Here is a 24,715-nt window from a genome sequence, read left to right on the forward strand (position 1 = left end):
GACATATAGCTACCACAATCAAGAAATAAGGAACTGGGGCCAGGGGGTAGCACACCCAGTTAAGCACACATAGTACAAAACGCAGGGACCTGCACGAGGATCCTGGTTTGAACCCCTGGCTCCCCACCTGTGGGGGTTGGGGGACACTTCATGAGTGGTGAAGCAGGTCTGCAGGGGTCTGTCCTTTGCTCTCCTTCTCCATCTTCCCCTCCTCTCTCAATTTCTGATTGAATTATTGATAAATAAATCAAAATTTAAAATAATGGCTGCAGTGGATTCATAGTGCAGACACCAAGCCCCAGCAATAACCTTGGAGGCAAAATAATAATGATGATGATGATGATGATGATGATGATGATGATGATGATGATGATAATAATAATAATAATAATAATGAAAGGACTATCTCATCACTTCAAAAATTCTTTAATGCTTCTTTACAGTCAACTCTTCTTCTGTTTTCATCACCTACCAGCCTAATCTGTTTAATGTCCCTACTTTAATTTCCCATTTTCAAGAAAGCCACAAGTAGAATGGTAGAATATACAGTCTTCTCCCCACCCTTTTTTTCCTTCCTATTTTATTGGATAGGACTGATTGTGGCAAGCTTCTTAAACGTTTTCTTTTTCCCCTTGAACTTATATCATCTAATAAAATGAAAACATTTATTGCTACTCAGCCATCTCCTTTGCCCTTTCTTCTCACTGTTGCCCTTTTAAGATTAGATTATTCTCTGTGGAAACTGGGTAATAATGGATAGTTCCTTGTGTTCACTTGAAATGATCACTGTTATGAGTTTGCAGGGGTTCGAATTAGGTCCTTGTGCCTAGTAATGTGAGCTTAACCAGGTGAACCATCCTCAAGAGGTATTTTTCAATATTTATATAGAACACCGTGCCAAATAAGGTGCAATACAAGAGCAGAAAGATAATGTAATATGTTTTAGGAGGTCAGGTGCAGCACATTGGGCTGTGTGTACATAGTGCAAAGGACCCATGTAAGTATCCAGGTTTGAGCCCCCGGCTCCCCACCTGCAGGGGAGGGGTCACTTCACCAGCAGTGAAACAGGTCTGCCAGTGTCTATCTTTCTCTCTCCCTCTCTGTCTTCTCTTCTCTCAATTTCTCTCTGTCCAATCCAACAACAACAACAGAAAAAAAAAAAAAGGCCTCTAGGAGCGGTGTATTCATAGTGCAGGCACTGAGCCCCAGTGATAACCCTGGAGGAAAAAAAAAAAAATATATATATATGTATATGCTTTACATTCATTAAGTCTTCTATTACATTGTCTCTTCAGTAGAGAATGCTCTGAAATAATTTAAAATGTTAATTTATGTTCTATTTAACAAGTAGTCTATTTCCGTTTAGAATAAATACATATTTCTTAGTTTCATTGTTAGATACTTGTGTATTTCAAGCAATCTATTAAATATATATATGTGTACACACACACTCTCTCTCTCGCTCTCTCTCCCTCTCTCTGTCTCTGTCTCTCTCTCTTAAGGAAAAGGAAAAGCTCCTTGATTGTTCTTATTCTTTCTAGTGTGGAATTATCTGATTCACCAACGGAGTTAACGGAAGAGGAAATGGTTTTTATCTCCTAACTTCACTTTAGTGTTGAGCACCATGCCTATTTCTAAGAACTTCTGAGAAGCATCACTGGGGCAAGAGGATAAATAAAACCTTTTCAACAAGTTTTTCACTAAGAGAAAAACATGTTCTATGTTCTTTTCATCTTGTTTCTTTTAAATGAGCTCCCATTAGTACCTAAATAAGAAAACAGTGACATTGAGGTGCTGTCTCACTTTCTACAGACAATGAAATTGCCACTTCAAGTAGATAGATATAATGTGTTGCTGTTATTAAACTAGCCTCAAATGGGACTTGATGTTCTATATCTTAGTTATCTTCTGTCAAATCGAAAACAATTCATGAACTCCTGGTTTCTTTTTATTGATACCTCTTAAGTTTCCTTTTTATCTAGCCTAGGATACTTTCTTTGATTTCTTTTTCTGGTAGCTTCTTTATAAGTCATGCTCCTTATCTTTTTCTTTTTCTACTTTTCCAAGTTTGATTTATTAGAATAATTTTTTTTTTTTGCTTTCTTTGTCCCTTTCCCTCTCCCTTCTCCTCCTTTCTTTCCTTTTCCAACTTCAGTGTCACTTTATTGAAGAAGTGTTGATTTATATAGAATTGTTCACACCAGGGTACTTTTTAGTTCTGATTTTAAAGTGAAATATTAATATAACCTTATCCTGAGTTATATCTTCTATTTGAGAACATGTTTTGTCAGTATGTTATCAGAGGAATAATAGAGAAACATTATTGCATGTAAATTTTTGGTTTTCATCTCTATTATGTGTTTATGATTTTCATTTTAGTATACCTAGCTAATTTTAATGCCAGATGAAAAATTCTTTGCTAAATATATCATTGTACGAATGGAATTAACTTTTCATCCATCCAGGTACTAACCAGACCCAAGCTTGCATGGCTTCTGAGATAAACAAAATTGGATGCATTTAAGTTGATATGGCCTTAGTAGATAGGAATTGCCTTTTTTTTTTTAAATATTTATTCCCTTTTGTTGCCCTTGTTTTATTGTTGTAGTTATTGATGTCGTTGTTGTTGGATAGGATAGAGAGAAATCAAGAGAGAAAGGGAAGACAGAGAGGGGGTGAGAAAGACACCTGCAGACCTGCTTCACCACCTGTGAAGTGAACCCCCTGCAGGTAGGAAGCCAGGGGCTCGAACCGGGATCCTTATGCTGGTCCTTGGCACTTTGCGCCACCTATGCTTAACCTGCTGCACTACTGCCGGCTCCCAGGAATTGATGATTATATATATATATTTTTTAACCAAGAAAGATTAAGATTGATAAAATTTTGAAATATTTTAGCTGGCTTGCTGATGTGTCTTCTTTTTAAAAGAATGCATTGTAAATGGCTTATTGTGGGTTATTTTCTAGCAGATACTATTTCTAATAGCTAATTGAATTAAATTCAAATCAGTTAATTTATTAAGTAAATAAAGCATATTGTTACATAATATACAATATTGCACATTTTAGCTTAATTTTACCACCGTATTACTTTCACAGACATCAGATGTGACATTTTACTAAATCATTACTTTATTTTTACCTTGATAGGTTATTTTAGTGTCTGCCAATAAATTGACTCGTTATATAGAACCATGCCAATTAACAGAAGATTTTGGTGGGAGTCTGACCTATGATCACATGGACTGGCTAAACAAGAGACTGGTTAGTATAATGCATTGAAATTAAAATGTTGTAAGACAGTTTGGGGTCCATGTGGTGGTGCACCCAGTTAAGTACATATAGTACTAAGTACAATGACCCGTGCGAGGACCCAGGTTCGATACCCCGTTCCCCACTTGCAGGGCAGAAGCTTCATGAGCGGTGAAGCAGGTCTGCAGGTGTCTATCTTTCTCTCTTTTATTCTCTATCTCCCCCCTCCTGTCTCAATTTCTCTCTGTCCTATCCAATAAAAATGGAAAAAGTGGCCACCAGGAGCAGTGGATTCACCAAGCCCCAGCGATAACCCTGGAGCCAAAAGTAAAAAAGTAAGATTATAACAACTTTATTGTTTTAATCTCTGAAATATAGTTTTCTTTTTTACATAAATGAAAAAACGCACTGTCAGATGCATGTCACTACTAAGAAACAGTAAAAGCTAACACGTGTCTGACACTGACTTTTATGTCAGAGCTATAAATCTTTAAGCTAGAGTAACAGTTTATTCTTTTTTCAGAATCAATCTATTTTAAATGCCATTTTTCAGAGAGGATAGTTGAATGTTCATTAGAGCTGAGGAAGTAGTATGACAGATAAAGTTTTTCACTTCTGAAAAGGTATCTTCTTTGTCAGGAATGACTTCTGAAATCTGCTGTCTTCATATGGAACTGTTTAATTGAACCACAGGGGACTGAAAGAAGAAACTAAATTGAATTGAATTTAGGTTCTAGCAGATCTTTGATAATGTCATTATGCTCATTGTCATTTTGTTATAACATGGGCAAGAAAAGAAATCTGAAGTTGAACAAAGTGATGCTATTTGAAGACTTGCTTCAGTTACATTTTTGTTGAACCGTTTCACTTAAAATACTGGTTTCCAAAAACCTATGAGTGACCTTAAATGAGGCCTTACTATGTACTCTAATTTTATCGAAAAATAAAAAACTTTTGGTTGCTTCAGAATGGACATCCAGTTCTTTCTTAACCATATTTTATATCAGCAATATCAATTGAGTATCCACTTTATTAATGTTTAAGTAGATTTTACAAACCTTTTTAGCAATATTATAAGAAATCACATTACAGTATTAGCTAACTTATTTTTTATGTTACATAGAACTGTTTATTATGTGCAGCCTTTATGGATTAATAAGGAATATTCTTTTTTAAATATTTATTTAATATTTAATTTTTAATTTTTTAATATTTATTTTAATATTTATTCCCTTTTGTTGCCCTTGTTGTTTTATTGTTGTAGTTATTGATGTTGTTGTTGTTGGATAGAACAGAGAGAAATGGAGAGAAGAGGAAGACAGAGAGGGGGAGAGAAAGATAGACACTTGCAGACCTGCTGCACTGCCTGTGAAACAATTCCCGTGCAGGTGAGGAGCCTGGGGATTAAACCGGGATCCTTAATGCCGGTCCTTGCGCTTTGCGCCATGTGCGCTTAACCCACTGCGCTAAGGAATATTCTTTAACTGGAATTTGATGGTTGAAGTGTTCTAAAATAATACTTACATAGTTAAAACAGCTACTGGCTCAGATCTCAAAGGTACGTAGAAATAAACATTTTTCTGAGGAATAGGAATAATTAAATATTTAAATTTCCTTGTGTAGAATTATTGTTTTATTGTTTCTTGTCATCTCTCCTGTGCAGTATTGTGTTATGGTGGTTGGTTTATACTCAGTTTTCCAGGGAGGGAAGGGAATCATGCCTGGCTAATGCTGTTGCTTTGAACTAAAAATCTTACATGCACAATAGAATTTTTATGATTATTTTTTGTATGTTAATAATATCTTATATTGTAGGTTTTTGAGAAGTTTACGAAGGAGTCTACATCTTTACTAGATGAACTTGCTTTGATTAACAATGGAAGTGAAAAAGGAGATCAGCAAGAGAAAGAAAGGTAGCACTCTAACCCTTGCAAAGCTACAATTAATCATCAGACGAGTCTGGTAAAATATACCTCTATGGTTAATGTAATATTAAAGAGCCGAGGTAAACAAGTCTCCATTCAATCAAAATTGACACCCAAAAGTTGAATGTGTTTTAATTTGTAAGAATTTGCTGTACATGTAAAATTTGATTTGAAACAGTTTCTATTTAAGACTTTTTGATGAATAATAACACACACATATACCTTTTTCTGACAGTTTAATAACTTTCAAGGTCATGTTTTCAAAAATGAGGTTACCATTTTTTAGAGTTCTACTTTGTAGAGAATATAGAATATGCTGCAGCTTAAAATGAAATTATTATAACCTAATTTACATACATTAGTGGGTAAGTGAGTTACCTCATAGAAATTTCTGTTCTAGTAATATACTTTTGATGTTCATGAGTTTAACTTGGGGAACTTAATGTTATATGACACTAATTGAAGTAATTATTCAGTTATATTATTTAACATAACTACCCCAATTTATTGTTTTAATTGCTACCTACTCAACTTTTCAACTTTAGTTTTTTATTTTCAATAGGTAGACCAAGTTCTTCTCTCTAGGTTAAAAATCACTTTAGTAATAAACACATCAACCTATTTGGTATTTCAGTAACAATGTAGTCATAGTACAGTATTTTTTTAATTAAGAAATCTTAGATAAACAGTTATCATTGTCTGTTTCTTGACTCTTGTCTTAAAAATGCAGTTATAAATTCCATTTTGAAAACTATTCTGCAGAAAAATACTAAAAATGAATTCCTTTGCTATATCTGAAGTAATACTATAATAAATAATAATGAACTGTGTTTTTCTAATTAGTGTGTTTTGTGATCTACTAGCACTATCTCTAATAGATTTTCTAATATTTTAGAGAAATTACCATAGTGGAGTAGCATGCTTTATATTTCTTTATTTGTGTTTTGATAAAGGATTTTCTTTAACTGTATAGATAGAATTTTTAAGTTACTTTTTTGATGCTTGTCAGGTCCGTGGATCTAAATTTCCTTCCATCAGTTGATCCGGAAACAGTTCTTCAGACAGGTAAGATGAAACAAACATGTTTATTAATGAAAAATTGTAATTCAGCAAGCCAGTCGTATATGGATTGGTTCATGAAGTAAGCATTGATTCAGCATGTATTGTGTTGTAGGAACTTGAAGGGAAGTTTTTTAAACTGCCTTTTAGTATAACCTAACTGCTTGGTACTGTACTCTACTATATATATTGAGTTATTAAGTTCTATCACCGTAGTTCAAAACAGGCCTAAAACCACTAGCTGCATTGCTTTATAATGAATGGCACCATGTTGGGGCCAGGTGGCGGAGCACCTGGTAGAGATCACACATTACAGTGTGCAAGGATCTAGGTTCAAGGCCCCGTCCCCACTTGCAGGGGGGAAGGGGAAGGGGAAGCTTTACTGTTAGTGAAACAGTGTTGCAGGTGAGGTGTATCCCTCTTGCTTTCTCCTCTATTCAGCCTCCCCCATTTGTCTTTATCTAAAATATAGAGAAAGAAAAGAAAGTTTAAAAATATACTAATGACACCATGTTAAACCACTTAGCACACTGCAGTGGCTTTAAACAAAGAGTGTGCAATGCTATGTATGTATGTATATACTAGTCCAAATATCTCTAATAGCTGTTTCACAAATTCTAAAAAAATTAACTAGAATTGGGACCAGGTGGTAGCACACTTGGTTAAGCACTCATGTTACAGCGCTCAAGGACTCACGTTCAAGCCCCTGGTCCCCACTTGCAGGGGGAAAACTTCACAGGTGGTGAAGCAGGGCTGCAGGTGTCTCTCTGTCTCTCTCCCTCTCTATATTCCCCATCCCTCATAACTTCTTTCTCTATTCAAAATAAATTTTAAAAAGCGAGAGAATTATCTTAGATGAGATAAACCGTAATTCTACTTCTAATGTATTTTTCTAATAATAACTCATAATTCTAACTTCACTGTGTTCCAGGAACTGTTCTAAGCAATGTAACATATCTTAATTCATTTATATTTCAACCAATCCACACTACTATTATCCCAACTTTAAGAGGAGGAAACTGAAGTTAAGTAGCTTGTCTTATGTTATATAAATAGTAAATGCTGGTGCTGAGATTTGAACCAAGGAAGTTTAGTTTCAAACTATGTTCTTTGATGGTATCATGCAGTGTTCCCCTTCCCTAATGGAAGTAGTATTTAAAAGGAAAACAATTGTCAAACTAGAAGGTGGGAGTAGATTGCATAATGGTTATGCAAAGAGATTCTCATGCCTGAAGCTCCAGAGTCCCAGGTTCAAATCCTTGTACCACCATAAACTAGAGTTGATCAGTGCTCTGGTTAAAAAAAAAAAAAATTGTCAAAGTAGAAACAATAAGTATATTTCTGATCTTAATAGTATTTATGAATATATATGAAAGCTTTATATCAATTTTGACGTAAGTTATTATATAGTGTAATGAAGAGTAAAGAAATAAATTCTGGGGGCTGGGTAGTTGCATACCTGGTTGAGTGCACATGTTACAGTATGCAAGGACCCCAGTTCAAGCTTCCAGCCCCCACCTGCAGGGGGAAGTCTTTGTGAGTAGTGAAGCAGGTCTGCAGGTGTCTCTCTATCTCTCTTTGCCTCTATCTCCCCCACCCCTCTCAATTTCTCTCTGTTCTATCAAATAAAGTTAAAAAAAAAAAGAAAGAAATTCTGAGTATATTGATTGTATTGATTTGTCTGGAGATTTGTCAGTATATACTTTTTTTTTTTTTTTTTTTTTACCAGAGCACTGATCAGCTCTGGTTTGTGGTGGTGTAGGGGATTGAACCTGGGACTTTGAAGCCTCAGGCATCAGAGTCTTTGCATACCTACTATGTTATCTACCCTCTCAGTATATACTTTTTTTTTTTAGTATGATACAAATTTTATTTCCATAGAGAATAAATAAATATTTATAATCTCTGAATTGCTACATATTTATGATATATAACACATAAATATCGTATATAATATGTGCATTTGTGCATTCTTCTATGTTTATATAAATTTTAAAGTTGCATATTAGGGACACTGGTAGTGGTTCAGTTGGTAGATGGCTTGTGTTATCATCTACAGGCATCCACATTCAAGTCCATGACTTTTAACTGCAGGGGAGAAATTTCATGAGTGATGGAGCAGTACTGAAGGTTCCCTCTTCCTCTCATCTCTCTCTTTTTCTGTCTCTCAACCTCTGTCAAAAGGAATGAAAAGGGGGGGAAAATGGCTGCCAGGAAACGGTGGAGTCTTGCAGACACCAAGCCCCAGTGATTACTGAAGTAGCAAAAAAAAAAAAAAATTCAAGCCAGTACTTAAAAACCAGTAGGTAGATAGGAAGACAGATTTTTCAAGTGAAAGGATTGTAATTGAAATGACTAAGTCATAATAATGGAGTTATTTTATATTAATTATAAGTATCTTTCATTCATGAAGGGCATGAATTGTTATCCGAATTACAGCAGCGTCGATTTAATGGCTCCGACGGAGGGGTCTCATGGTCTCCTATGGACGATGAACTGCTAGCACAGCCGCAGGTCATGAGATTATTAGACTCACTGCGAGAACAATATACCCGCTACCAGGAAGTTTGTAGGCAGCGAAGTAAGCGGACACAGTTAGAAGAGATTCAGCAGAAGGTAATGCAGGTAGGTGTCTGATTTGAATATATTTAACTGTATTGTAAGATATATTCAGTCATTTAGTGAGGGAGAAAAACCAGAGAATCATCCCAAAATATGCATTGCTGGGGATCCAACACTCCACACATGCAAGTCCTCTGCTCCGTTATGGAATCACCTTCCCAACTTCAACTCCGTATGCCTGGGCATTTTAAAATTCTATCTGGAATTTTGAGCTTAGGATTTCTGCTGGGTAGCTGATTTTTCCCCTAAGTTTTATTCTCACTGTATTGAGAACCATAGACATCAAATTGGGCTGTATAACTATATATATGTTACTGTAGATGAAATATATATATTAGAAATATAACATTAGAAAACAAGTAGGCCAATATTGGCCTGCAAGATAGGGTTTGGTGAGTCCTGAAGTGAAGCATCAGAACATTTTAGGGAAGAAGACTTGAAAGTTTAATTCCAGGCAAAAGGATTTAAGCTTTGCCTCATAATAACCACATATAGATTGAAGATTTCTAAGCAAGCAATATATTGGGACTTTTTCTTTGTAGTATATTCATAAGTTAAAGACAGTTTGCATGAAAACCAGGTAAACTTTAATCAAGCAACGTCAGAGAATCTTTGAAAACCATAAAGATGGAATAGTTATCTACATCTCTCCACCCACCCTTTCCCTATCACCATCAAGTTGGGTAACCTTGGAGAGGAATTTTAACTCCTCCTTGACTTAGGGGCCTTCTCATTATACTAAGGGTGACAGTATCAATAACTGTGCTTATCTAGTAGAACTGCTACAAAGATAAAAGATTATATTTTATAAAATGCTTAATTTAGCATAAAATGAATTTTCTGTTAATATCTATTATTTGCTCACTTATTAAAAGTGTCTGTGTAGTGTGAATAAAACTAGACAAGGTTTTTATCTTCTTAGTACATGATTAGTTGACCACCAAGCTCAAGATGGAAAGTTATGGTGACTTCTTCTTCTTTTTTTTTTTTTTTTAGGTTTTCAAGACATATTTATTTATTTTATTTTTCTTTCTTTATTTTATTTTTTATTTAATAAAGGATTAGTTAACAAAACCATAGAGTAGGAGGGGTACAATTCCACACAATTTCCACCACTTAATCTCCATATCCCACCCTCTCCCCTGATAGCTTTCCCATTCTCTATCCCTCTGGGACCATGGAGGCAGGGTCCTTGTGGGTTGCAGAAGGTAGAAGGTCTGGCTTCTGTAATTGCTTCCCCACTGAACATGGGCGTTGACTGGTTGGTCCATACTCCCAGTCTGCCTCTCTCTTTCCCTAGTAGGGTGGGTCTCTGGGGAAGCGGAGCTCCAGGACACATTGGTGGGGTCTTCAGTCCAGGGAAGCCTGGCCGGCATCCTGATGACATCTGGAACCTGGTGACTGAAAAGAGAGTTAACATACGAAGCCAAACAAACTGTTGAGCAGTCATGGACCCAAAGCTTGGAATAGCGGAGAGGAGGTGTTAGGGGGTACTCACTGCAAACTCTAGTGTACTTCTGCTTTCAGGTATATATTTTGCAGTAGTTTACGGATACGTGTGAACATATGCTCTCTCTCACAGAAACTGGTGTATATCTAGGTTTTGGGACTTTGTTAGAAAGTGAACCACCTGAGATGGAATTAGAGTATACTATGAAAGGAAAGGTCTCACCCGAGTAATGAAGCTGAAGGGTTGTCATTCCACACGTGAAGTTTCTGGACACAGTCTGAAGTGAAGCATGTTGAGGTGGCAATCGTTGCATTGGTTAGGTTGTGATCGGCAGATGCAATATTATTTGATATGGATTGAGAGAGGCATACGGCAAAGTGGGCTCTATCCAAGGGTTCCAGGACTGGGGGAAGTAGAGGCTCTATAGTGGAGATGTGAGGTTCCTGCTGTTTTAGGGTTCCAAAAGACAATCGATAGTTAATATTATCATCACATTATTTGGTAATTGGGTTAACTTTGAAAAGTCCTTTTGTTAGGGTTTGCTGTACAGTATCCAGTATCTTGTATATAGCTGTGCTATTGGATGCTTCTAATCTACTTGGTCTAGGCTTTTGAGAGAGTCTGCATATCAATTACACAGCCTATATATTGAGAAGATTCAGTTTGTGTTTTGAAAAACTTCGAGACATACAATTAATTTTCACCCTCGTATTAATTAACTAGTGATTTATATGACTACATTTTACTAGGAGTGTACATAAACACCATTCCCACCACCAAAAGACTGTGACCCATCCCTCCCACCCACTCCCACCCCCCACTGTCCCAGGAAGCTGCATGTCTACCCCTCACCACAGGGTTTTTACTTTGATGCCCTACTTACAATTTGGTCAGGTCCTGCTTTTAGTTTCCCTTTCAGATCTTCTTCCTCAACTTCTGTTGATGAGTGGGATCATCCCATACTCATCTTTATCTTTCTGACTTAGCTCACTTAACATAATTCCTTCTAGCTCTGTCCAAGATGGGTCAGAGAAGGTGGGTTCATTGTTCTTGATAGCTGCATAGTATTCCATTGTGTATATATACCACAGCCTTCTCAGCCACTCATCTGTTGTTGGGCACCTGTGTTGCTTCCAGGTTTTAGCTATTATGAATTGTGCTGCTATGAACATAGGAGGTATGCTCATTTTGGTTGGGTGTTATGGAATCCTTGGGGTATAACCCCAGGAGAGGAATTACTGGATCATATGGAAGGTCCATGTTGAGCCTTCTGAGAGTTTTCCAGACTGCTCTCCATAGAGGCTGTACCAATTTACATTCCCACCAGCAATGTAAAAGGGTTCCTATGTCCCCACAACCTCTCCAGCATTTGTTGCTGCTGACCTTTTTGATGTGTGACATTCTTACAGGAGTGAGGTGGTATCTTAGTGTTGTCTTAATTTGCATTTCTCTGACAATCAGTGACCTAGAGCAGTTTTTCATATGTTTGTTAGTCTTTTGGATCTCCTCTATAGTGAATGTTTTGTTCATATCCTCTGCCCATTTTTGCATGGGGTTATTTGTTTTTTTGGTGCTAAGTTTGCTGAGCTCTTTATATATTTTGGTGATTAGTTTCTTGTCTGATGTCTGGCATGTGAAGATCTTCTCCCATTCTGTGAGGGGTCTCTTTGATGTTTAATAGTTTCTTTGGATGTGCAGAAGCTTTTCAATTTGATGTAGTCCCATTGGTTTGTTTCTGCTTTAGTCTTCCTTGCGATTGGGTTTGATTCATCAAAGATGTCCTTGAGGTGTAGGTGGGAAACTGTTTTACCAATGTTTTCCTCTAAGTATTTGATTGTTTCTGGTCTGACATCTAGGTCTTTGATTCATTTGGAGTTGGTTTTTGTTTCTGGTGAGATAAAGTGGTTCAATTTCTTTCTTCTGCATGTTACAACCCCGTTTTCCCAGCACCATTTATTGAAGAGAGCCTCCTTTTCCCATTTAATCCTTTGGGCCCCCTTATCAAAGATTAGATGTCCATAGGTGTGGGGATTTATTTCTGGGCTTTTAATTCTATTCCACTGGTCTGTGTGCCTATTTTTGTTCCAGTACCATGCTGTTTTGATGATGATGGCTTTATAATATAGTTTAAGGTCTGGGAGTGTGATGCCTCCATTTCTGTTTCTTTTCCTCAAGATGGTTTTGGCAATTCGAGGTGTTTTCATGTTCCAGATAAATGATTGTAGTGTTTGTTCTATTCTCTTAAAGAAGCTTGGTGGAACTTTGATGGGTATTGCATTAAATTTGTATATGGCTCTGGGGAGAATATTCATTTTGATGATATTTATTCTTCCAATCCATGAGCATGGGATATCTTTCCATTTCTTGGTATCAGCTTCTATTTCCTTGAGTAGCAACTCATAGTTTTCAGTATATAAGTCTTTCACTTCTTTGATCAGCTTTATTCCTAGGTATTTGATTGATTTTGCTGAAACAGTACATGGGAGTGATTTCTGGATGTCTTCTTCTTCAGATTTAGTGTTTGCATAAAGAAATGCCACTGATTTTTGTACATTGATTTTGTAGCCTGATACCTTGCTATATTGCCTAATAACTTCCAGTAGTTTTCTGCTGGATTCTTTAGGTTTTTCTATGTATACTATCATATCATCTGCAAATAGTGAGAGCTTGACTTCTTCCCTTCCAATCTGTATTCCTTTGATTTCTTTCTCTTGTCTGATTGCTATGGCAAGAACTTCCAATACTATGTTGAAGAGTAACGGTAACAGTGGACAGCCCTGTCTAGTCTCCGATCTGATGGGGAATGCTTTCAGCTTCTGTCCATTGAGTATGATGTTGGCTGTAGGTTTGCTATATATAGACTCCACTATCTTGAGGAATTTCCCATCTATTCCCATTTTTTGTAGAGTTTTGAGCATGAATGGGTGTTGGATTTTGTCAAAGGCTTTCTCTGCATCTATTGAGATAATCATGTGGTTTTTGGCTTTGCTTTTAGTGATGTGGTGAATGACATTGATTGACTTACGGATGTTGAACCAGCCTTGCATTCCTGGGATGAATCCCACTTGGTCGTGATGAACAATCTTTTTGATATGTTGCTGTATCCGGATGGCCAAGATCTTGTTTAATATTTTGGCATCTATGTTCATCAGAGCTATTGGTCTGTAGTTTTCCTTTTTTGTTCTGTCCCTATCAGCTTTTGGTATCAGGGTGATGTTGGCTTCATAGAAGGTGGAAGGGAGTATTCCTGTTTCTTCAATCTTATGGAAAAGCTTAAGAAGTATGGATACTAACTTTTTCCTGAAAGTTTTGTAGAATTCGTTTGTGAAGCCATCTGGTCCAGGACTTTTGTTGTTGGGGAGGTTCTTAATAACGGTTTCAATTTCTTTGTCTGTGATTGGTGCATTTAGATTTTGTAGTTCTTCTTGGTTCAGTTTTGGAAGGGCATATGCTTCTAGGAATTGTTCCATTTTTTCCAGATTCTCTAGCTTGGTGGCGTATAGTTCTTTATAGAAGTTTCGCAGGATTCTCTGGATTTCTGTGGTGTCAGTTGTGATATCTCCTGCATTGTTTACAATTCTATTAATTTGAGTCTTCTCTCTTTTTTGTTTGATGGATCTGGCTAGGGGTTTGTCAGTTTTGTTTAATCTTTCAAAGAAGCAACATTTGGCTTCATTGATCTTTTGTATGGTTCTTTTATTTTCGATGTTGTTTATTTCTGCTCTAACTTTAGTGATTTCTGTCCTTCTGGATGCTTTAGGGTTCCTTTGTTCCTCTTCCCCTAAGTCCTTGAGGTGTGCAGTAAGGTCGTTCATTTGAGCTTCTTCTTGGTGTTTAATATGTGATTGTATGGCTATAAGTTTCCCTCTCAGTACTGCTTTAGCTGTGTCCCAAATATTTTGATAAGTTGTGTCTTCATTTTCATTTGCTTCCAGGAACATTTGAATTTCCTGCTTGAGTGAGTCTCTGACCCAGTGGTTCTTAAGGAGTATGTTGTTTAGTTTCCAAATTCTGTGACTTTTAATAATTTTATGTTTGTTGTTAAATGTTAGTTTTACTCCACTGTGGTCTGAGAAGATACTTGGGATGATTTCAATGTTCTTGAATTTATTGATGCTGTCTTTGTGGCCTAACATGTGGTCTATCCTTGAGTATGTGTTATGTGGATTTGAAAAGAAGGTGTATTCCAGTTTTTTGGGGTGAAGGACTCTGAAAATGTCCAAGAGGTCTAGTCTGTCAATCTCTTCATTCAATTCTCTTGTATCTTTGTTGGTTCTCTGCTTTGTTGATCTGTCTAAGTGTGACAGTGGGGTATTGAAGTCTCCCACTATTATTGTATTACTATTGATGTATTTTTGAAATTCTTTCAGTAAGTGCTTGACGTATTTAGATGGTCCCTCATTGGGTGCATAGATGTTAATGATTGTTAAGTCTTCTTGGCTGATTGATCATTATGTAATGTCCTTGCCTATCTTTCATTACTTTGCTCTGATATATTGCCGGTATTATAGTGATGTTCTTGTTTATAAGAGGTCTTTTAGAACCTCTTTCAGGGCCGGTTTGGTGATGGTTGCCTCCTTTAACTGTTGTTTATCTAAGAAGGTTTTCATCCCTCCATCTAGTTTGTATGAAAGTCTAGCAGGATATATTATCCTTGGTTGAAACCCTTTTTCATTCAGGGCTCGATAGATATCTTGTCATTCTCTTCTGGCTTTTCGAGTTTGAGTGGAGAAGTCTGCAGATAATTTTATGGGTTTTCCCTTGTATGTGACTTTTTGTTTCTCTCTTGCAGCCTTTAGGATCCTTTCTTTATACTTACTTCTTCTCTTTGTGACTATGATGTATCTTGGTGTCTTCAGGTCTGGGTTGATTCTGTTTGGTACTCTCTGGGCCTCTTGAATCTTGATGTCCTTTCTGTTATTCAGGTCTGAGAAGTTTTCTTCTATTATTTCCTCTAGAATGTTTGCTTCCCCTTCCTCTCTTTCTTCCTCTGGCAGGCCAATTATACGAATGTTACTTCTTTTGAGATCATCCCATATGTCTCTGTTGTTGTTTTCAGTGTCTCTCAATCTCTTTTTAAGCTCTTTCACCTCTTTCTTCATTTTCTCTAACTCATCCTCTGTCTGACTAATTCTGTTTTCTGCTTCTGTTAGTCTGCTTTCCCTTGCCTCAGCTTCTTTTTCATTACAGCTATTTCAGCTTTCAGTTCTCTAATTGCCTCAAGATAATCAGTATTTTCCTTGGGGGATCTCAACTGTTGTTTCCCTAATACTGCCATTCCTTTCCTCCAATGTTGTTTTCATTTCTGTGATTAATAATTTTATTATTGCTTGCATACTTTTCTTATCTATGGTTACTTCTGACTGATTTGTAGTTTCTTCTGGGCTCTTGTCTTCATTCATTGGAGTAGCAGTTTTATTGTTTTTGATCTACCCATTTTTTTGATTTATGTGTTTCTTTTTTTATACTCTGTTGTTCTTCAGTTGTTGTGCCTTGAGTCCAAGCAACACTGTACCAAATACCTTTATGACAATTGCACTCACCAACCTCAGGAATTATAGTAGCAACTGAAGCAAGTATTGAAGCAGTTTAATCACTACCAGTTAGCCAAACAATTTCTCCAGTCCATGAAAAAATAGTAACCAAATCCCAATGAAGAAGAAAGAGAAAGGAAAGAAGGGATAGCAAGAATAGACAGTTATGCAAATCTACTATCCAGTGTATATTCTAGGGGATAACAAGAGGGGAAAGGGAACTAGAGCAGAGATACACACATAGAGAGTCCACTCTGAGTCAGATTTCTTCCCCAAAATAATTCACAAATTCAGAAAGGCAAAGAAGAAGGAATGAAGAAGTGTATGAAAAAAAAAAAAAAGAAAAAATAGACAAGTGAGAGAAAAGGGAAAAGATAAGAAAAAGAGGTGTAATTAAAGAGCAGTGAAATGAAAGGTTTTTTTTTATTACTTTATTTTTAATTTAATTTTTTTAATTAGCTCGGAGGAGGAGGGAGGGGAGAGTCTGTAGAGGAGGTAGGAGTAAGGGGACAAGTTCCTCCCACAATAGATAAGATGCCCACTACCCTAGCAATGAAAGATAGCCTAAGAGTTAATTTTGATCAACCTAAAGGGGGGGAATATATATGCCTTTATATAATATTAATAATAAAATAGAGCAGGGTAAAAAAAAAAAAAAAACCCTGTCTCAGATTACCTCAAACCTCGTGATCAGAGGCAGCTGATTGTTAAGAATGAGGGAAAAAAAAAACAACCTCAGGACTAGACAAGGATAGCTGAAATAGACAGTTATGGAAATCTACTATTTACTGTATATTCTAGGGGTGGCTAAAGGAGGAAGGGAAGTTGAGCAGAGACACTCGCAGTGAGAGTCCACACTGAGTCGGAATTCTTCCCCAAAATAATTCCCAAATGTGTATCAGTGAATTCAAAAAAGCACACTGTTTGGTGGTGTGGGGGCTGGGGCCTGTGGCTTTGGAAGCTGTAGGATTAAGGAAGAAAGGATGACAAGAATGAGAAAAAGAAAAAAAAGAGAGAGAGAGAGAAATGAAAAAGGTAAGAAAAAGAACAGTCATAAAAGAGTGGTGAAAGGAAAGAGTTATTTATTTATTTATTTATTTTTAATTATTTACTTAGCTATGAGGGGTGAGGTGCGGGGGGTTGGCTACTTAGAAAGAAAAAAGGCCAGAGGTTTCAGAAGGGTATAGACTTTGGATGAATGATACTCCCTGGTGGGATAGGAATTTGGTAAAGACAGAAGCTCAGCAGGGGAGCCTACTAGGAGCTGGTTCCCAGGGACTGGTTATGGGGGGGGGGGGAGGTAAGGGGAGAAGGTGTGCTTAATAATTAAAAGGAAAAAAAAATTTTTTTCCCTTTTTTTCTACTCTATTTCTTAACCCAAATTAAGTTATAGTCATCTCCTTGGTGTCACCGCTAGGACCCCTTATTGACTGGCCTACTAAAGGTAGAGAATCCTACCATTTCCAGAAGATGTGGTCAGAGCTCAAGCCACTAGCAGCTTCTCAGTGCACCATCTTCCGGGAACCCCCTTGGTGATTTCATTGATAGAGAACTGTAGCCGGTTGCCAGTGCCCTGAGGTCAGGACGCATCTCAAGATGGAGAGAGAATATCCTCAGTGGCCATACAGTTGAGGAGAAGAAATCAAGTGTGACACACAGAACACATTCTGCGCTGGGACAGTGCCAAGTGTGAGCCCTCCCAAGCTTCCAGAAGTATTCGTTGGTAAAATTATGCATTCCATCTAAAAGGAATGAGGAAACTTAAAGTTTTTTTTTTTTTTTTTTAAGTGAGACACACATTAAGAGTAAATGTCAAGGCACAAATAACAGGTGGAAAATATCAGAAATGTAAATGGGGTATTTCAAACTGCCATTGTCCAAATGTCATTATGTCAGGTACATTCATTCTTTGGATGCCATAGGATATTGAGTTTATTCCAGTTACCCCATGCACAATCTCCAAACCCCCAGGGCAGCAGCCAGACATCAGAGTTACGGGAAATTGCATGTGGGCAATATACCTAGACTGTGGGCCAAAAAAATCTCTGACAGATCCAGACTTCTCCCTAGAGCAGGGTTTTATAGTAAGGGACACAGCCTGAAAAACAGACCTCATGGTATTATTAGATAATGGAAAGTACCTGGCAGATGAACAACAAGTAAACATTTTCTTTGCATGCATTGAGGCAAAGGTGACAAGCAGTAGGACTTCTAATAACAAGTATCTGGAAATCTGGAATCAGAAAACTTCAACAGGAAGTGGTAGGTGTAAGTATGAGGAAGAAGATGTCACTGAGGATTTTTTTTTTTTTTTTGACTTGTAAGACTTGATGGATAGTGGATATTGTCCATTCAGAGAATGTTTAGATGTAATAAGGTTTAGATAGATAAGGTTTAGATTTGAGTGTGAATAGGAAAGTGTGTGTATAATAATACAGTGGTTTTTTTTTTCAGAAATACTGGATTTGAGGAAACTTTTTGGGTAATCCAGAAAAGATCCAGAAATCCAGGGGAAGTCTAGAAGCATGGCATACTCTTTTGTCACTTTTTATAATTGTAGAACAGTTGTAAAAATCACTGATTAATGAGCACTACACAAGGAAGGACCCAAGAAAGAAACCTGAAGGAGAGAGAGAGGAATACTATTTATAATGATGGTGATAAGAACAAGATGATTATTAAAAGCATATCAGTTTCATTACAGTTCAGTTGTTACTTAAGTCTAGCTACCTAGCACCATTGATTATATCAAAAGAGAAGGTATGTATTCATGGTATATATGTATATCAGAACCAGGGCTTCACTTTTCCATAATGACTTTTTCTTAGATAGTAAGAGAGACAGACAGACACCACAGTCCTCCAGTGCAGTGTGAGCCAAGCTTGAACCTCTGTTATTCTCATTGCAAAACAGACACACTATCTAGATGAGCTATTCTACTAGCCCAATACAAATACTAGCCATGGTTTCTTCAGTATTTCACACTTGGAAAAAATAAAAACTATTTTTGTCTATATAAATATAGACTACCCATATGTTCAACCTGTACAAATTAAATGTGTGTGTGTGTATACTATTGATTTAAGCTTTAAAACATGGAAGTGAAAGCAATGCTTTAATGGATAAACAATATGATAAGTAGTAGCCCTTATAGTAACTTATTCCCTATGGTTCAAATTAGTAGTATTATCATACTTCATGTTGGTGTGCAGAGATTCTCTGTGCCCTGCTGCTATAATGAAAAAAAAATTGTATTTCACATACTTCTGGGTAGGAAATAATGGCACTTAACTGAAACACACTGTGATTACTGTCATTATTTACGAACACGAAATTACTGGCAGCACTACAATTGTCATTGCTAGAATCTTCTGTGTTTTTCCTTCTCTGATGCTAAGTAGAACACATTCTGAGGTGGTTAAACACATAGTTATAAATAGTTTCTGGTTCCCCAAATTCTTTCTCTGGCAAGATGCTAGACTTTCATTTGACATATTTTTCTGTTGCTTTTAACCTCACATATTCTGGCATTCAGTTTTTTAGAAATCAGCCTCATCAGAAAAGATATATTTTGCCCTTTGGAGGATTATATTTGTTTCTTTTTTAATTAGTGATTTACAAAATTATGAGACAACAACAGTATAATTCCACACCATTCCCACCACCAGAGTTCTGTGTCCCCATTCCCTCCATTGAAAACTGCAGTAGTTCTCCTAAGGTTACAGATACAGGGTGGATAAAAATAATATTAATTAATTGACTACCGTTTTTGAGATGCTTTCATTTCACCCTTATTTTTAAATCTTCTTTCTGCCTTTCTTCCTGTCTTTCTCTCTTTCTTTCAGTGCTGAATAATACAATTCAAGGACTTCCCAAGAAACCAAGCAATCTTGACAGTGGGGTGCAGCTCAGTGGGTAGAATGCAAGATTTCCCTGACTTCTACCCTTATATGCTGGAAGACATCATATATGCTGACACAGTGTACTGGTGTCTCTCTCACATTAAAACAAATACATTTTAAAGACCTGTTTGGGGGAAGGTTGTCTGGGTGGGGAGGTGGGCTTTGGCCTCCTGGTGCAGGATGGTGGACAAGGACCTAGGCGGGGGGTGAGAGGTTTGCAGGCACCTACCATGGTGAGCTGAGAAATTGTACCTATGTGGCAACAGCTACATTGGAAGCCACACGCATGCACACACACGCACGCACGCACACTCAGGGAAAGAAACCCTGGTTTAAAACAAACAAAAAGAAAACTCCAGGAGTTTTACTTCAAATTACTGATATAAAGCAAACTTAAAAAAGACAGAATCAACGGAAGTTGGACTATTTTGTCTTCGTGTTTTTTAAATCATTTGTGAGGGTGGTTAATGGTTTACATATAGTTGTTAGCACGTGGGTACAAGTTCTCATCTCCCTACAATAGGTGTCTGCAAAACACTTTTACCCCCAATTTAGGTCCTTTTCCACCATCATGCAGTAGGACCCCAACCTGTCTCTACTTCCTCCTTCCCCAGAGATCTCTGCTTTAACACAACACAGCAAACATATCCTGCCCAAGTTTCATTTCGTGTTTTCCCTTTCCAGGTTGTGCTTCCTCACCCCCAACAATGTGGGGGAAAGGATAAAGGATAATAATTAGTATAGCATCTGCTGTGTTAATTCCCTGACATGCAGTGACTGGCATAATCTTGATGACAACCGCCCAGATAGTATGTAGCATCAACACTGTTTTTAAAATGGCAGGTCAGAGTCTTTCATCTAGGGGGGACATAGCCAAAATTCAGAACTAATTATATGAGCAGAACCAGAATTTAAAGTTGAAATTCTTGTTCAGTGTTTTCTCCAGACTGAACGACGAGTCTGCCTCTCTTGTGAAAGCAGTGCTTTCCACAGGCTCACAGAAACTATCTCAGTAAGCTGCTCCTCCTGAGATGGGAAAGTCCAAGACAGGAGGCCAGCTCTTGATAGAGCTCACGCATTGTCATGTGTGAGAACCTGGATCTAAGCTCTTGGTCCTCACCTGCAAGGGGCAGACATTTCATGATGGTGGAGCACTGCTTCAGATGCCTCTCCTATTCCTGGTCTCTCCCTCTGTTTTTTTTTCTCTCTCACCATCCATAAAAAAGAAAAGAAGAAGGGAAAAATGTCTGCCAGGAGCAATGGAGCTGTGTTGGCACTGGGCTTCATCACTAACCCTTGTGGCAAAAAATAAAAAAAAGGAGAAAAGAAAAGAAAAAAGTACAAGGAAGCAATCTAGTATTAGAAGGGAAATGCAGATATTTACTGACATATGCATACATATATAGCATTAGAATTGGAAGCACTCTACCTGCTCAATGACAGAATTTGAGTCATGAGAGCAGATGTAGTAGTTACTTGAGATAGTCCATTGTTACTTAGCTTTTAATAACAGTATACTGATTGGTTGGTTGGTTGGTTCATTGGTGGTTGTTTGAGTAGATAGGATGTAATGAGGAAGGCAGGCAAGGAGAACTGGAATTATATGGTGCTATTTTAAAATTAACAATTTGTGTGAACTGTAATTTTTAGAATTTTTATTAGTTATTTAATAATGATTAACAAGATTGTAAGATAATAGGGGTACAATTCTACTCAGTTCCCAACCTCAGAGTTCCATATCCCATCCCCTCCATTGGAAGCTTCCCTATTCTTTATCCACCTCTGGGAGTATAGACCAGAATTCTTTATAGGGTGCAGAACGTGAAAGGTCTGGCTTCTATAATTGCTTTTAACCGCTGGACATGAATGTTGTCAGGTTGGTCCATACCCTTTGCCTGTTTTTTGTGTTTTTTTTTCCTTTCCTTTCCTTTCCCCCTTCCCCCTTCCCCCTTCCCCCTTCCCCCTTCCCCCTTCCCCCTTCCCTCTTCCTTCCTTCCTTCCTTCCTTCCTTCCTTCCTTCCTTCCTTCCTTCCTTCCTTTCTTGGCCAAGTATCGCTGGGGCTTAGTGCCCGCACTATGAATCCACTGCTCCTGTGGCCATTTTTTCCCTTTTTTTTTTTTCCCAGTGGTGGAACTTCCCCTGATTTTGAGGTGTACTCCTGTGTTGCGGAGCTAGACCCTAGGGCTTCATACATGGTAAAGTGCATGCTTTACCTGGTAAGCTACTTCTCAGAGCCCAGGGAGCGAAATTTTCATGCCTGAGTGTCTCCCATGTTTCTGTGTTGTGAATCTTGTCTCTTACCACAGAATTGTTTCAGGGATTTGGCAGAAGAGGAAGCAGTCAATACTGTTGACCTGGTAAACGGCAGTGCACACCATATGTCCTTCTAAGGAGATTGGTGCCAGTCTCTTGTGGGTCCTAAGAAAATCCCTAGAAGGCATTGCAGCACTTAAATCTAGTGTTAGTTTTTTAAGTTTTCTTTTCAAAAATGAGAAAAATTATGTCAACTTTTTATCAATCAATTTAGTTTTATCAGTGCTTTGAGAAGAAGTTTAGACTGAGTCAGGACTTGTGCTTTTAGTTCTAGTTTTTCAATGATGAGTTGATTATGCCACTTTAGGCAAGTCCCCTAGTCTCTGTGAAAGTTATCTTAAGTGTTAAGAGACTTGACTTTTCATTTTCAACTCTAAATCTCACAGCCCTCATTTTCTCATCATATGTTCTTAATCCTCTTGTAGACACATTCCAGATTTCTCTTAGTTTTGGAGATGGTCAGATATTTGAAAAGTCTAAGGTGCTACTGAGTACTTGTTTGCAAGTTTAGGTTTTAAAGAAGTTAGTAGTGGGGGTGGGTGCTGGTACACCTGGTTGAGCACACATGTTACGATGCACAAGGACCTGGGTTCTATCCCGTGGTCCCCATATGCAAGGGGAAAGCTTTCTGAGTGGTGAAACAGTGCTGTAGGTGTCTCTCTCTTCCTCTCTTTCTTTTCTTTTTTTTTTTTTTTTTGCCTCCAGGGTTATTGTTGTGGCTCAGTGCCTGCACCAAAATCCACTGCTCCTGGAGGCTACTTTTTTTCCTTTTGTTGCTCTTATTTTATCATTGTTGTGGTTATTATTGTTGTTATTGATGTCATTGTTGTGGGATAGGACAGAGAGAAATGGAGAGAGGAAGGGAAGACAGAGAGGGAGAGAGAAAGACACCTGCAGACCTGCTTCACTGCTTGTGAAACAGTCCCACCCCCCCCGCCCCCCCCACCCCCCGCAGGTGGGGAGCCAGGGGCTGGAACCAGGATCCTTATGCTGGTCCTTTGGCTTCGCGCCATGTGCGCTGAACCCGCTGTGCTACCGCCTGACCCCTGGTGTCTCCCTCTCTGTCTCCTCTGTCCTCTTGATTTCTGGCTGTCTCCATCCAATAAACAAAGATTATTTTTTTAAAGGAAGTTCTAAGAAAAATATCTGCTATCTATACAATATAATTTAAAGAATTTAAGAATACATGAAAATTTGGGGGAAGGGAAGAATATTATGGTGAAAGTTTGAAAATCTTTTGATTGTTTTAAAATTTCATCCCAACATTTACTTATAGGTTGTGAACTGGCTTGAAGGGCCCGGATCAGAACAACTAAGAGCCCAGTGGGGCATCGGAGACTCCATTAGGGCTTCTCAGGCCTTACAACAGAAGCATGAAGAGATTGAGAGCCAGCACAGTGTGAGATGCCTTTTCCTCTGCAAATTGCAATGCTATTATTATTATTATTATTATTATTATTATTATTATTATTATTATTATTATTATTTAGCAGTTTCTGTGGTACTAAGTTGCTGTTAGCTTTGAGAGAGGGATATCATGTACAGTATGTTTAAAATTTAGAGGCAATAAACTGCATTTGACCTTCTAATGCATAATCACTAGGAGACTGGTTTTATCTCTCATGCAATTTAATTGTGTATATATAAATGCAGTTTGTGTGAAAGTTACAAAAGAGAACTGCGCAGTTTTAACCAATAGGTGGCACTGCATTGTTGATTTGAGAATAAGTCATTGCAGTTCATTAGCTTATGCTTAAGCTATTCTAATTTTTTTCTCTTCATAATATAATTAGACACTTTAAAGCGTGTATTGGGATTGTTCCTATATTATGGAACAGTAATATAGTGTGTAACTTCTAACATATTGGTTGATTATTAGGGACAGAATTTGGAGAAACAACATAATCCTTTTGTTCTAAAAGTAGCACACTGGGTTAAGTGCACATAGTGCGAAGCACAAGGACTGGTGCAAGGATCCTGGTTCGAGCCCCCAGCTCCCCACTTACGGGGGGTAGCTTCACAAGTGAAGCAGGTCTGCAGGTGTCTATCTTTCTCTTCTCCTCTCTCCATTTCTCTGTCCTATCAAACAACAACAGCAGCAGGGACAACAACAACAACAATGGAAAAAAGACGGCCTCCTTGAATTCGTAGTGCAGGCACCAAGCCCCAGCAATAACCCTGGAGGCAGAGAGAGAGGATGAGAATGAGAAAGAGAGAGAATTTAGATTCTGGTTTGTATAAGACAGCATAATGTTTATACAAAATATGTATACACTGAGGTCCCAGGGTCCTAGGTTCAATCCCTAGCACTACCTTAAGCATGAGCTGAGTGGGACCTGGTCTTTCTCTCATTAAAAATAATAATAACAATGATGATGAAATTTATTTTTTATTTAAGATTTTTCATAAAAGCATTCTTGCACCTAGGGAAATAGCTCAACTTTAGAGTGCAGGACTTGGATATCTGAGCCTCCTTCCTTGATCCCTGGCACAGCATGTGTGGAGTATTGCTCTTGCTTCTCTCTCTCTTCTTTCTTCCTCTCTCTCTTTCTTTCCATCTCTCTTCCTCTCTTTATTTACTTTTTAAAATCTTTTAAAAAACTTTATTATTGTAAAGAGACAGAGAGAAATTGAGAGGAGGAGGAATTAGAGAGGGGG

General features: G+C 37.7%; 1 protein-coding gene across 1 annotated transcript in view; it reads left to right on the plus strand.

The window, feature by feature from the left end:
- Window positions 1–24,715, plus strand: part of SESTD1 (SEC14 and spectrin domain containing 1) — a 110,606-nt gene that overhangs the window by 59,950 nt on the left and 25,941 nt on the right. Inside the window, exons 6-10 of the mRNA XM_060177633.1 lie at window positions 3,150–3,263; window positions 5,067–5,164; window positions 6,186–6,241; window positions 8,649–8,860; window positions 23,334–23,456. Coding sequence (XP_060033616.1) covers window positions 3,150–3,263; window positions 5,067–5,164; window positions 6,186–6,241; window positions 8,649–8,860; window positions 23,334–23,456 — 603 coding nt within the window. The remainder of the gene's footprint in view (window positions 1–3,149; window positions 3,264–5,066; window positions 5,165–6,185; window positions 6,242–8,648; window positions 8,861–23,333; window positions 23,457–24,715) is intronic.

Source organism: Erinaceus europaeus, chromosome 18 (assembly GCF_950295315.1).
Source record: "Erinaceus europaeus chromosome 18, mEriEur2.1, whole genome shotgun sequence".
NCBI lineage: Eukaryota > Metazoa > Chordata > Mammalia > Eulipotyphla > Erinaceidae > Erinaceus > Erinaceus europaeus.